Here is a 13733-nt window from a genome sequence, read left to right as displayed (position 1 = left end):
TGACTTCTTGGGTGATCTAGCTCACAAAGTTGTTATCAACATGAAATACTTCCTCTAAAGCGTAATAAATTGTAATTTAAATTAATATGATGATGATCATAATAATATATGTTTTTAAATCTCTTTTTTATCATAGAAAGCCACGTGTTGACAATGGCATCTGGCGATGACAATGGCAAGAAAGTGACTCCTGTGCTCAGAATAAGTCAGCTTGATGCCCTCGAACTGAACAAAGCATTGGAACAGCTGGTTTGGTCCCAGTTTACTCGCTGTTTTCAGGGATTTAAACCTGGACTGTTGGCTCGCTTTGAACCAGAGCTTAAAGCCTCCTTGTGGCTTTTTTTGTGGAGATTCACTGTTTACTCCAAGAATGCAACTGTGGGGCAAGCTATTCTGAACATTCAGTACAAGAACGACTTATCCCAGATGCAGAAATACCAGGCGTTGAGCAAACAACAGAAATATTGGTACCTTATTTGCACCGTCGGTGGGAAATGGCTGGAAGAAAGGTGTTATGGTTTATTTAGCAATCGTCCATTAGAGTCATTCCGGAAAACAAAGTACTTTATTAACATAGTGTTTGGGCTCATCAGGTTTTGTGAATTGCTGAACTTCCTCGCTTTTCTTCAGAAGGGAAAGTTTGCTACACTCACTGAACGTATTTTACGAATCAGGTCAGTGTTCTGCCAGCCACAGAGTGTCCGCCAGATTGGATTTGAATACACAAACAGGGAACTCCTGTGGCATGGGTTTGCTGAATTTCTTATTTTTCTTTTACCACTTATTAACATGCAAAAGCTCAAACTCAAAGTCTCTTCTTGGTCACTACCTATTTCAGGGGGTACCAGAAATGAAAATAATTCAGCAACATGTTGCAAGGAATGTTCTCTGTGTGGAGAATGGCCCACTCTGCCTCACACCATTGGCTGTTCACATGTTTTTTGTTACTATTGTATTAAAAGCAACTACTTATTTGATTTGTATTTTACTTGTCCTAAATGTGGCACAGAGGTGCAAGATCTGCAGCCATTAAAGTATAAGTTAGAAATGAAAGAAGTAGATACACATTAAGCTTGTTTAGGCTTTCCTCAAATCCATAATTATGTATAACTTGTGCATTCTATGGGACTATTCTATCCTGATAGTTAAATTTAGCCTACAGTAATTTTAACCTTTCTGTAATACTGGAATTCTCTTATTCTGTGCTACTTTGTAGGTTTTGTTACTTAACTGTAAAATGATCAACAGCTATAAAAAGATTGTGGTTTTCAAAGAATTGCAATCTTAATAGAACTGTAAATAAAGAACAAAATAGTGATTAAACTCTGTCCATTTTATTTATATCATCATAAGTCAGTGTATTCAAAGAAAACCTTTTTTTAAGGTAACTGAATCATTTGGTAGAGCATGAGCCTCTTAATCTCAGGATTGTTGGTTGAAGCCCCACCTTGGGCAAAAGATTCCTGCATTGCAGGAGGTTGGACTAGATGACCCTCGTGGTCCCTCCAGCTCTGCAATTCTATGATACATAAGTTGAGGTTACCAGACGTCCTCGTTTCCCGGGGACAGCCCCTGGATTTACAAATCCGTCCCCGCACAAAATCCATTGAAGTTGAAAAGTGTCCCCAGATTCATTGGGAAAAACCTGGTAACCTTAACATAAGTGCAGCCACTTGTAATAGGTTACATGTAATATAACCACATGGGTGCCAAGAAAAGGAGAGAAGAGATGGCATCATTAAAAGCTGCCACAAACTGTGTGGGAAGCTATTTCACACTATTGTTTCTCAAGTAGCGCTGGACCCATTCAGTTTTATATACAGTTCAACCACACTGGCTTGTATTCTGTGGATGGTATGGAAGTAGACTAATAAAAGTAATAATAATAAAAAATACATAACAGTTTTATTAATTTCAGTGAGTCTACTCTGAGTATGATATAGTTGCATAGAGACAACTGCACCTGCAATTATTATTATTATTATTATTATTATTATTATTATTATTATTATTATATTTATAAACCACCCTATACCCGGGGATCTCAGGACAGTTCACAGAATAAAATCATGCCTGCAAGCACTCCAATTGGAGAACAGCCTTTACCAAACGTGTTATGGGCTTTGAAGACACTCGAACTCAGGACACAAGGGAGAAACATGCTAAGAGGAAGACGTGCTTGGCAAATCCACACCATGACCAACTCCCACCCGGAAACCAATATCCACATTGTGGAAAGACGTGTGGGTCCAGAAGGCCTCCACAGTCACTTACAGACTCATTCTTAAAACCGTGTTTATAGAAGATAATCTTACTCGGCTACGAGTGATCGGAGCAGAAGAAGAAGAAGAAGAGACCACAAAATACCTAATAAAAATTTAATAAAACAACCCAATAGCCTCCCGCCCCCCAAAAAACATTTTTAAAGGGCATAGGACGTAAATTGAATCAACCAAATTAGGCTTGACTTGCAAATACTTTGGGGCCAATCCACAAACCTTATTGTGGTTGCATCCCCCAGTGCTGTTATGCCTCCAATAGGTTCAGAGGCTTTACTGAACTTTCCGAGAGCTCCTTGGAACACCCAAGCTGTGGTTTGCCTGCCAATTGTTGTGTCTGGGCTTGATGAGGCAGGTGACCCTCACCTGTTCCCAGCCTCCTCCAGCTGAGGAATCACTCAGCTCCTCCAACTAACAAGCACCACCTGGCCAGTTAGTGAGTTGGGCTGTGGGCCCTCACCTGCCTCAGCCTCCTAGAACATTCCTCCCACTGCTCCTTAGGCCTCAGCCTGCCGTATTTGGGGAGACAGAGCTCCCTCTGACTCTGGTCATGGGCCCTGCTGCTCTGGTTCCTGCACGCTGACCACCGTTCTTCGTCACCCCGTGAGTACTTTCTGTGCCAACCTCTCCTCTTCCATCCCCAGCTTGCTGTGTGTCCCAGTAACAGCAACACCCCACACTGGATTCCTCTTCTTCCTGTTCATGGCATGGGCTGTAGCTCAGTGGTGGAGCATCTGGTTTACATGCAGATTGTCCCAGGTTTAGCCCCGCTGTGGGGGACGCGGGTGGCTCTGCGGGTTAAACCACAGAGCCTAGGACTTGCCAATCAGAAGGTCAGCGGTTCAAATCCCCGCGACAGGGTGAGCTCCCATTGCTCGGTCCCTGCCCCTGCCAACCGAACAGTTCAAAAGCACATCAAAGTGCAAGTAGATAAATAGGTACCGCTCTGGCGGAAAGGTGAACGACGTTTCCGTGCGCTGCTCTGGTTCACCAGAAGCGGCTTAGTCATGCTGGCCACATGACCCGGAAGCTGTACGCCAGCTCCCTCAGCCAATAAAGTGAGATGAGCGCCGCAACCCCAGAGTTGGTCACGACTGGACCTAATGGTCAGGGGTCCTTTTACCTTTACTTTATCTCCAAAAAGGGCTGGGAGTGTCAGAGCTGATGCTAGTCAGTGATGCTAGATACACCCTGAGCTAGATGCGCCAATGGCTTGGCTCCGTAGAAGGCAGCTCCCTCCGTTCCTTTGCAGCAGGCCAATCCCGCAAAGTGACACTTGCCATATTTCTGAAGAGAGTGGCTAACGGCTGGCCACTCGGTTGATACTTGTGCACTGGAGCAGAAAGGCTAGGAAGTGGATATATTGCTCCTGGCTCTTTTCCCTCGCTGTTATCGCCGATGTGGTTTTCTGTGTGGGGGTGGGGGAACCAAGTAAAAGCATAATTCCAAAGTGCAAGAAGAAAAAGGATTATTAGAAAGATAACTATCACCTGAGAACTCTGCACTTGTACACACGCCTCGCAACGGAAGCCAAGCTAATTTCCCCCAAAGCAATTGCCAAATGAGGGCTAGAGTTACAGTTTGCATGCTGACAGGAATCCATGGGGGGTTGATATTAAGCACACTGAGGGTAATTAAGTTGTTGTAATCATTAGTTTAGCAGTCAGTTTGGCACAGGGCTATGGTCTCCCCACCTTAGCCACAAGCAAGAACATCAGCTAATTTCCGCTCCTGTTTAAAAGTTGTTCCGTTGTCTTCAGAGGGAATGCAGTTGTTTTAACTCTTAAAAGAGTTTTGATACTGTGAGGCAATTTCTTAGCTAAAAGGTAAAGGTACCCCTGCCCATATGGGCCAGTCTTGACAGACTCTAGGGTTGTGCGCTCATCTCACTCTAGAGGCCGGGAGCCAGCGCTATCCACAGACACTTCCGGGTCACATGGCCAGCGTGACGACGCTGCTCCGGCGAACCGGCGCCAGAGCAGCACACGGAAACGCCATTTACCTTCCCGCTATAAAGCGGTACCTATTTATCTACTTGCACTTAAGGGTGCTTTCGAACTGCTAGGTGGGCAGGAGCTGGGACCAAACAACAGGAGCTCACCCCGCCACGGGGATTTGAACCACTGACCATGTGATCGGCAAGTCCTAGGCGCTGAGGTTTTACCCACAGCGCCACCCACGTCCCTTAATTTCTTGGCTACGAGGAGGAAATATTTGTAGATTTCAGCTAACATGGCCAGCCTGTAGCCATGCCTATTCTACAGCCAAGCCCCATTGACTTCAGTGGAGGTTTTGGGTAAGAGTGTCTCCTATGCACCAATGTATGCGGTTCCGGACTTTGAAGAAGTCCGTGTGAACTTTGGGAAATAGGATGGGGGAGGAGTCTGTCTCCAATCTGTATTCCTGGGACTGCAGGAAGCTTTTGGACCTTTGATTTGTTTCTTTGAAGACTCGCTGGGAAATGTAATTTTATCCTTGAGAAATGCTTTAGCTTCCCCCCTTTTCCAGGAGGAGAAAAAAGAAAACATTCTGGAACTCAAAATAGGAATGCAGATGTGTTTTCTGCTTTGAACTGGAACTGCTACGCCTGCCCCCTTTCATGCCATCCCCCCTCTCCCCCCCCCCCCACTTAACTGGATGGATGAAAAATTTTAATGTCATTATAAGAGTAATGGGTCTGTTTGGGTGTTTGGTAGCAGATAGTATTCTACTTGTGATTGTCTTTGCAGTAATTCATTGCTTTGAATTTGGAATTCTATTATTTTACATCTCTGGCGGTTTAAAGTGGTTTTTTTTCTTTTTCCTTTTTTTTTTTTAATAAACACCAAACTTCACCTCATAAAAATTCATTACATAAGGGCATAAACAAGTATTTTTCCTTCCAGTCATTGGCAGTAAGTGATTCATCAGTTTTCCACAGAAAACCAATTTCATTGCAGATGTTCTGTAATTTCCACTCTTCTTGAGTTGTAGAATCATATCAACCAATCCCAATGTAGGCTATATAGAGTGTTTGAAGGAGTGTGTGTGTGTGTGTGTGTAGACTTAATCTTTTTAATAGGATTGACTATCATTTGCTGTCTCATCAGTTTTTCAAAATAACCATAAAGTAATCAGTCTGCCATTCTTTCCTTTGGGATACAGGCTATCATTTTCCCCTGTGCTCTGCCCTGTTGAAAGAGTGCAGTTAATAACTGGCAGAAAAGCAAAGGAATTGGGGTCCACACACTGTGCTTAAAACATCCTTCTGAAGGAATTCCTCCTCCACCTTTTTCCTCGATGGAAGGAGTGGGGGGGGCGACGTTCTGGGCACCCCTCCCCGTCCTCCCCACCCCCTGCACTGGGCAGCTCGAGGCTTGCTTGCTGCGTGGGTTTCCTCAGCAGTCTCATTACTGCATGCCGCCGCTGCCTCCTCTCCCAGGCAGGAAGCAAGAGAGCGCAGCTGGCCGTAGGAAGAGCCACCGCCACCACCCAGCATGCCCTTGCAGCTGTTCCCAGTCGGTCCCAGACTCCCGCTGCTGGGCGCCCCTGTTGGGCAGGCACAGGGCGCCACTAATCCTAATGTGTAAGACGGCCCTGTCTCCACATGATTTGGACAACAGCTTTTGCCAGCCCAAGCCAGCCTGGTGACAAAGGTTCTGTGTCCAGATCTGACTCCCACCCCAGAAAGTGACTTAATTGTGCAGTGGGCGAAACACAACCAGTTGGTATTAATCTGGATGCTTTTATACCACAGCCTAAAGGACTTGTGCCAAGATGTGCACATGCAACCCTTTTTCTAGAATGTGAAATTGTACAGGGATAGTGTCGTGAGTGTCTTGGGTAGTAGGCAGCAAAGTGAAAGGACCTTCACCTATGCAACAAAACTTCCTCTCTTACACCCAAGGACCTGCCCCCATGCCCTCCACAAGTCTGCTCCAAAGGATTGGGGGAAATCCCAGAACACGTTTTCAGGGGTGCAGGAAGGGGCATGCAGGGAGAGGAGAGGGAGTTGGAGTTTCATTGTGTGGGTGGAAGTCCTTATGCTCAAGCGGTAAAGCATGAGACTCTTAATTTCAAGCCCCACGTTGGGCAAAAGATTCTGCATTGCAGGAGGTTGGGCTAGATGACTCTTGTGGTCCTTTCCAACTAAAATTTACAATTTTCTTTCCAATTACTCTTGTCATCCTTTCCAGTTAAAATTCTATGATTCTATGACTTAGTTGGATGCAACCCATTGATTTTTGTGTATACCAGTTCTTACAGCCATTCCCCATTGTTGCCAAACTAGGAATCTTCTATGTATTATGAAGGGCTGGACGAAATACATACTTCCCTGCATGAAATAGATACAGTCGTACCTTGGAAGTCAAACAGAATCCATTCCGGAAGTCTGTTCGACTGCCAAAACGTTCGGAAACCAAAGTGTGGATTCTGATTGGTTGCGGGAAGCTACTGCAGCCAATTGGAAGCCCTGTCAGGAGTTCGGCTTCCAAAAATAGTTCACAAACCGGTACAGTTGCTTCCAGGTTTGCGGCGTTCGGGAGCCAAAATGTTCAGGAACTAAGCTGTTTGAAAACCAAGGTGCAACTGTACTGCGTTGATCCCTGTCCCACCACAGAGAAGATTCCTTGTTGACCTTCATCTTGACAGGTTTGACATACTGGTGCAAGGTGCAGGTGACATACAGGGAAATGAAACTGAAAGATAGGTTGAGGTGGTGGTGGTCTTATCCCTAGGAAATTAGCGACTGAGTGTGCAAGGAGGTAAGTGAGGGCTTGGTCCTTGAAGGCTCAGTTCTTAGTATCCATTGCACTTCCTTTGTGTGTTGAGAGTAAATTTATTCTTCCACGGTCCACACAGCTGGATCGCAGCCATTTCTGCAGAACATACCCTTATGAGAAGAGTCTGGATTTAATTTGCACTTTAAAACATTAATTTTTACTTGCAGATGTTAATGGAAATTCACTGGCCTAAATGTGACTTTATTGAATGCCTTGAGGACTAGACCGAGATTGAATGTGCAAATTTGGTGCAGGACAATTAGGATTCAAAACAGCAGCCAGTCAAGAAGAGATTAAGGAAGATGGGAGGCGAGGCAGCAGATATGGTGTCTAATGACATATCATATAAAGTACTTTATTTATTTGCTTGCTTACGCCATGCTCCTCATCCAGGAAGTTTCAAAAATCAATTTTTATAAAACACACGCCACACACAGAGATCAATAAAAAAAAGAACACACTGAAAGTCAACACATTTTTACCAATGTTAACATTCGGCAAAATGCTAAAATAAAAATTGCACGCAGCTTTATTCCAGACAAAGAGCGTGGAACCCAGTAACCCAGATGTCACAGGGACTACACCTACAAAGAAACTCTCTGTACATCCACATAACAGGAGTTAACACCCCAAACATTTAGGTCAGGGGACTAAAAAACTGCTCCATCAGATTGGCAGCAATGAGATGTCATGTGCATAGGTCACATGCTACCCTAAAACAATTCCCCCCCAAAAAACAAATCATATTAATTTTACATCAAGTGATACAAAGTTCATATTAAAAGTCAAGACATCTGGGGAAAGGGGCAGAACTTCTGGTGAAAAGGAGGCAGGGCACCTGTCACTTTTTATAACATAAAGGTAGTATAATAGTCTTCTAATTAATCAGATTAATAATACTACTAATCCAGAGCAGGGTATTCCCTCCCCTAAAAAAATCTAGTGGTTGTGTTTGTTTCCATTTTAGCTGGAAATAAGTTCTCTTTTCCTCCCCCATAATACTTCCCCTAATCTATTACTGTTGTTGTCCAAGACCCTCCCTCCCTATGTTTTTAATTTTATTACTCCCTTTAGCTCTTTTAGTCTTTTCTGTTGGCTTTGTGCATTTTGCATCATGGAAAAAGGATAAATAAGGAGGGACACAACAGAGAGTGATAAAATTATGAATCTGAAACAGAGAGATCTCCTCATATAATGCTAGAAGTCTGGCTGACCCATTGAAATGTATTGGTGGTAGGTTCAGAACTGACAAAAGGGAGTTCTATTGTACATGGCATGTCAGTATTTTAATAAATCTATAAGTAACATCTTTATGTAACTCCATGCCACAATGTTTAAAGATGGCAATGAGCTGTAAAATGGGATTAGACAAATTTATGGAAGATTATAAAGTTATCACTAGCCATTAGCCATCTGAAGAGGAGCTTCCAAGTTCAGAAGCAGACTATCTTTGAATACCAATTGCTTGCAGACAAACAACTGCCTTGATGTTGCCATCATGCTTTGCTTCTGGACTTCTCACTTATTTTAAGGACAAATTTTTAGTTTTGCCTTTATTAACAGGCATTTCATGTGATCTCATCCAGAATTAAAACGGGCTGTTATGTTCCGATTGTTATTTGTTATTACTGTTGTTCATTCTGACAGTTTTCACTATCAGCTTTGTTTCAGATTATTCTCGTTGTTCGATGACAATTGCATAAACTTTTTTTAAAAAAATTACTGCTACTGCATAAGAGGAATCGAGGCTTCAAAGTTGGCAAGATGACCCCCCTTATCCAGCCTGGTTGAGATTGGCGGGAGTGGATTGTCATTCAACACACCATTGCTCACATTTTACAGCAAGGAACTGCCTGCTGAACTCTTTGAAATGTGCTTTTTGTTGTATGCAAATGTCTGCAAATATGTGAAATGGAAGCTATTCTGATGGTAGAGTGACAGCTGGCACTTTTCCATTCCTGTTCCCCACCCCCACCCCCACCCCACATACACTTGAACTGGTGACCTAGAAGTGCAAGGATAACCCCTAAGTAATTTTAAGGCTTGCTTTGAATCAGAGTTTGGAACATCTTACTAATTACCCTTATCTAAATGCATTTATCTACTTTCCCTAACATCTCTTCAGATTCATTGCAGTGCTGAATAATTACCTGATGGCCTGGCTCTGCCATTTTTTATGTCAGGCAAAAACTCTGCCTTTAGTCTCTGCAGGTGTGCAAGTGGCAATTGAGCTCCATTTGTTCAGGCCAGCAGTTGAGTGAACTACTGGAGGCACAAGAAAGCTTTAGCTTGACATCCCTCCCTGGGGGGAGAGGGATTCCTACCTGGGGGGAGAGGTACGGTAACTTTAGAAGAATCACCAGACATTTCACGTGATCTCACTCTGCCCATTTTTTTCTAGTTATGTTGCACTTGCACACTTTCAAATATCCCACAAAGCCTCCTACCCACATGGGAATCCAGCCAAGCCATCTTTCTGAAGCTCCCCCCCTCTTTCTCTTCCTCTACTCCCGTTCCAACTTTGACCTGAATGTGACCCGAGCATCCTTAGCACAACTTAAGCTGTGTACAGGCAACAGCTTTGCAGATGTTTGAAGGAGGCTGTAATTGCCCACAGACAAGGCTGCCAACCCAATCCTTATAAAGCAGTATTCTGTGCACATTCAGGCTCACCGCACAACTTTTAGCCACTCTCTGGTGCACAACTTCTGGCCCGCTCTGACTCCCCTCGCACAACAGATCCACATGCACCTTCTGTCTGCAGCCTCCCCTAAAGTTACACATGCTCCTTTTTTGAAAAATTCCACCAATGTCTTTGATCAAACTGACTTCATATATTTTGAAGACTTGCAGAAGGTTGAAACCCATCTGTAGAATTTAAGGGGTTCCCTGTGTATTTTGCCCTTCCAAGATAGCAACTCAAGTATTGCTTAAGTGATCACTTGTCCCTGGATTGGTCAGCCAAGAGTCCCTGTTCTTTGCTGGAGTCTCTTGTTCTTTCTCAGCTTGCTTCAACCTCTCATCCACCCTTTAAGCACGCAAACAAATCAGAAACTGAAGCGAGTTCCCAGATCTTTAATCTTGGGTGACTAAACTGCGGAGCATAATTCTGCAATGTAACCTCTAGTGTAGAAACTGGTATTGGCATCTCACCCATTCCAGACATGTGGAGGAAACCTGACATTCCTGCCAGCCCCAACTTGTGAGGTATTCAGAAAAGCATTGTGCTTTCTCAAAGCTATTTTTGGAGGAAGGACATAAATCCACAGTCTATAGGAACCTTCACGATCCCATTGATATTTAGCCTTGAGTTTGTACCTCGGTTTGATAAGCAAATAACATGTCAGCTTTCTGGCTCACTTACCAGCCATACTTCAAACAAATATTTGAAATTGCAAAGGTAATGGGACAGAAATAATTAACCATGATGTTAATTCAAAGCAAACGTTCCTCAGATGCTGATGCTATATGCAGAGGAATCTCAGGACAGCTTGCCCTTAAGACCAAGGAGAGTTAGAAACATTAGCCACAGCCCAAATGACCACTGCTCAGGGAGCTGCAGTAGTCCAGCAAAATCTAGAAGGCCACCAGATCCAGACCCTGCCCTAGAGAGTGAAGATTTAATATCACCCAAAGAGGAACTGCACCACCAAAAAGGAGGATGTATATTTGCATAAGTGTGCTACTTACCAGGGCTATTGACTGTTTGGCTCCGAAGCGCCCTCTCCGATTGCATGGAGCCCGGAGAGCCCCGTGGTTTTCCACGGATCTGAGGGCAATGAAACAATCGTTGAGACGGCTAGAGCGCCGGTGGCGGATAACCCATTCTGAATCTGACCGGACACAGGTTAGAGCTCAACGTCGAGCCTACCAAGAGGCGATAGCGACGGCGAAGAAGACTTTCTTCACCGCCTCTATTGCATCTGCAGAAAACAGCAGCAGGAGACTCATTCAGGTGGTTCACAATTTAGCGGAACCACCTGTAACATCGGGGCCCAGTACGGGCCACATGTTCTCCTGCAATGATTTTGCAAATTTTTTTGCAGATAAAATCGCTCAGATTCGGGAAGAAGTAGACTCCACCGTGGGAGCAGGGCCGGGGCGGGAGAGTGCTAGAGTCCTGTCTGGTCAAGTTGTGTGGGATCAATTCCAATCTGTTACCTCCGAGGATGTGGACAGGCTGCTTGGACGAGTGAAGCCAACCACCTGTCTCCTGGATCCTTGCCCATCCTGGCTTATAAAAGCTAGCCGGGAAGGACTGGGCGATGGGCTTCGTGGGGTGGTGAATGCTTCCCTCCGTGAGGGAGCCTTCCCAGACCCGCTGAAAGAGGCGGTTATTAAACCGCTTCTTAAAAAACCATCTCTAGATGCGGCCACGATGGCCAATTATCGCCCAGTCTCAAACCTTCCATTCTTGGGCAAGGTGATTGAGCGAGTGGTTGCTGAACAACTCCAGGCACGCCTGGAAGAAGCGGACCAATTGGATCCCTTCCAGTCGGGATTCAGGCCTCATCATGGGACTGAAACTGCCTTGGTCGCACTGGTTGATGATCTCCGGCGGGCTAGGGACAAAGGTGAGAGCTGTTTCCTAGTTCTGCTGGATCTCTCAGCGGCGTTTGATACCATCAACCATGACATCCTTCTGGACCGTCTTGAGGGGCTGGGAGCTGGGGGAACTGTCATACAGTGGTTCCGCTCCTTCCTCCTGGGCCGTGTTCAGAAAGTGGTGGTGGGGGATGAGTGTTCAGACCCCTGGGCTCTCACTTGTGGGGTGCCTCAGGGTTCTGTCCTCTCCCCCATGCTTTTCAACATCTACATGCAGCCGCTGGGAGGGATCATCAGGAGGTTTGGGCTGGGTGTTCATCAGTATGCAGATGATACCCAGCTCTACCTCTCTTTTAAATCAGAACCAGTGAAGGCGGTAAAGGTCCTGTGTGAGTGTCTGGAAGCGGTTGGAGGATGGATGGCGGCTAACAGATTGAGGTTGAATCCTGACAAGACAGAAGTACTGTTTTGGGGGGACAGGAGGCGGGCAGGTGTGGAGGATTCCCTGGTCCTGAATGGGGTAACTGTGCCCCTGAAGGACCAGGTGCGCAGCCTGGGAGTCATTTTGGACTCACAGCTGTCCATGGATGCACAGGTCAAATCTGTATCCAGGGCAGCTGTTTACCAGCTCCATCTGGTACGTAGGCTGAGACCTTATCTGCCTGCAGACTGTCTCGCCAGAGTGGTACATGCTCTGGTTATCTCCCGCTTGGACTACTGCAATGCGCTCTACGTGGAGCTACCTTTGAAGGTGACCCGGAAACTACAACTAATCCAGAATGCGGCAGCTAGACTGGTGACTGGGAGCGGCCGCCGAGACCATATAACACCGGTCTTGAAAGACCTACATTGGCTCCCAGTACGTTTCCGAGCACAATTCAAAGTGTTGGTGCTGACCTTTAAAGCCCTAAATGGCCTCGGTCCAGTATATCTGAAGGAGCGTCTCCTCCCCCATCGGTCTGCCCGGACACTGAGGTCCAGCTCCGAGGGCCTTCTGGCAGTTCCCTCACTGCGAGAGGTCAAGTTACAGGGAACCAGGCAGAGGGCCTTCTCGGTGGTGGCGCCCGCCCTGTGGAATGCCCTCCCATCGGATGTCAAGGCGATGGACAACTACCTGACATTCAGAAAACATCTGAAGGCAGCCCTGTTCAGGGAAGTTTTTAATATGTGACATTTTAGTGTATTTTTCATCTCTGTTGGAAGCCGCCCAGAGTGGCTGGGGAAACCCAGCCAGATGGGCGGGGTACAAATAATAAACTATTATTATTATTATTATTATTATTATTATTATTATTATTATTATTATTACTTGTATAGATTCACATTTAGAAATAATGACAACTCACCACAGCAGGGAAGAGACTGTGAGCAGGTTGGTTCACATGCCTGCTCAGTCTGTTGTCCAGGTGCTAACTTTTCCTGTCTTGTGGTTCTTAGCCTTTGAGCTGGGCTTGGACTGGGCAGGACTTCAAATAGATGAGTCCTTCAAGCCCTCTTCATATAGAGGGCTGTCCTCTCTAAAATAGGACACATGGCCACCCAAAGAGCAAGACTGACAAAGACCCTAATCTGCAATTTTAGTGACAGAAATAACAGTACTGCTCACTTTGATCTCCAAACAGTTTCCTTCTTCAAGAAAAAATTGAAGCAATTTTAAATAAATAGCTCTCATAGTTCTAAGAAGCCTATGAGACGTTCCTTTAAAATACTATCCTCTGTTCTTCACGTTACATATACAAATTACTGCCTGCAACTTTTAGAGGAATGCTGTTTTCATAAACTATTTAAGCTGTCATTTCCCATTAGGAAATTATCGGCCAGCCAGAAGTTCTTGCATACACAGTTAAATACTGTATTCTCTTCTTACCATTTTCTCCAATAGCACCTAGAAATTATTTACTCCGCAATGCTGAACAGATGTATCAGGAAGGAAACCTTACTGAATTCAGAGAGACATGCACACACACAACTCTAGTTTAATCAAAGTCATTTGACTGGAGTCTCAATACAGGTATGTGATGCTGCCATCACTGAAACCAGAGCAGCTGCACAAATCTTCTTCTGGGGGTGGGATGGGGATCAGTATGAATTAGCTCCATGGGTCCCTTCCATGCCTGTGATTCTGTGTCTGTGAAGTTAGAACCTG

General features: G+C 45.1%; 1 protein-coding gene and 1 long non-coding RNA gene across 5 annotated transcripts in view; one reads left to right on the top strand and one right to left on the bottom strand.

Moving 5' to 3' along the window:
- PEX2 (peroxisomal biogenesis factor 2) overlaps positions 1-1323 on the top strand; it is a 20117-nt gene extending 18794 nt beyond the window's left edge. For 3 of the 4 annotated variants that reach the window (XM_079983899.1, XM_079983900.1, XM_079983901.1), the window contains exon 2: positions 137-1323. In XM_079983899.1, the coding sequence (XP_079840025.1) occupies positions 154-1071 (918 nt within the window). In that variant the 5' untranslated portion in view covers positions 137-153 and the 3' untranslated portion in view covers positions 1072-1323. The remainder of the gene's footprint in view (positions 1-136) is intronic. The other variant, XM_079983898.1, reaches the window with a different exon arrangement.
- LOC307220214 overlaps positions 1-13733 on the bottom strand; it is a 14804-nt gene extending 1071 nt beyond the window's left edge. The window contains exons 1-2 of the long non-coding RNA XR_013840774.1: positions 13455-13733; positions 12934-13102 (exon numbers count right to left, since the gene is read on the bottom strand). This is a non-coding gene — a long non-coding RNA (uncharacterized lncRNA). The remainder of the gene's footprint in view (positions 1-12933; positions 13103-13454) is intronic.

This window comes from Podarcis cretensis (assembly GCF_951804945.1).
Source record: "Podarcis cretensis genome assembly, chromosome: 7".
Lineage (NCBI taxonomy): Eukaryota > Metazoa > Chordata > Lepidosauria > Squamata > Lacertidae > Podarcis > Podarcis cretensis.
The sequence above is the reverse complement of the archived record's forward strand: the minus strand, read 5'-3'. Positions and strand labels throughout refer to the sequence as shown.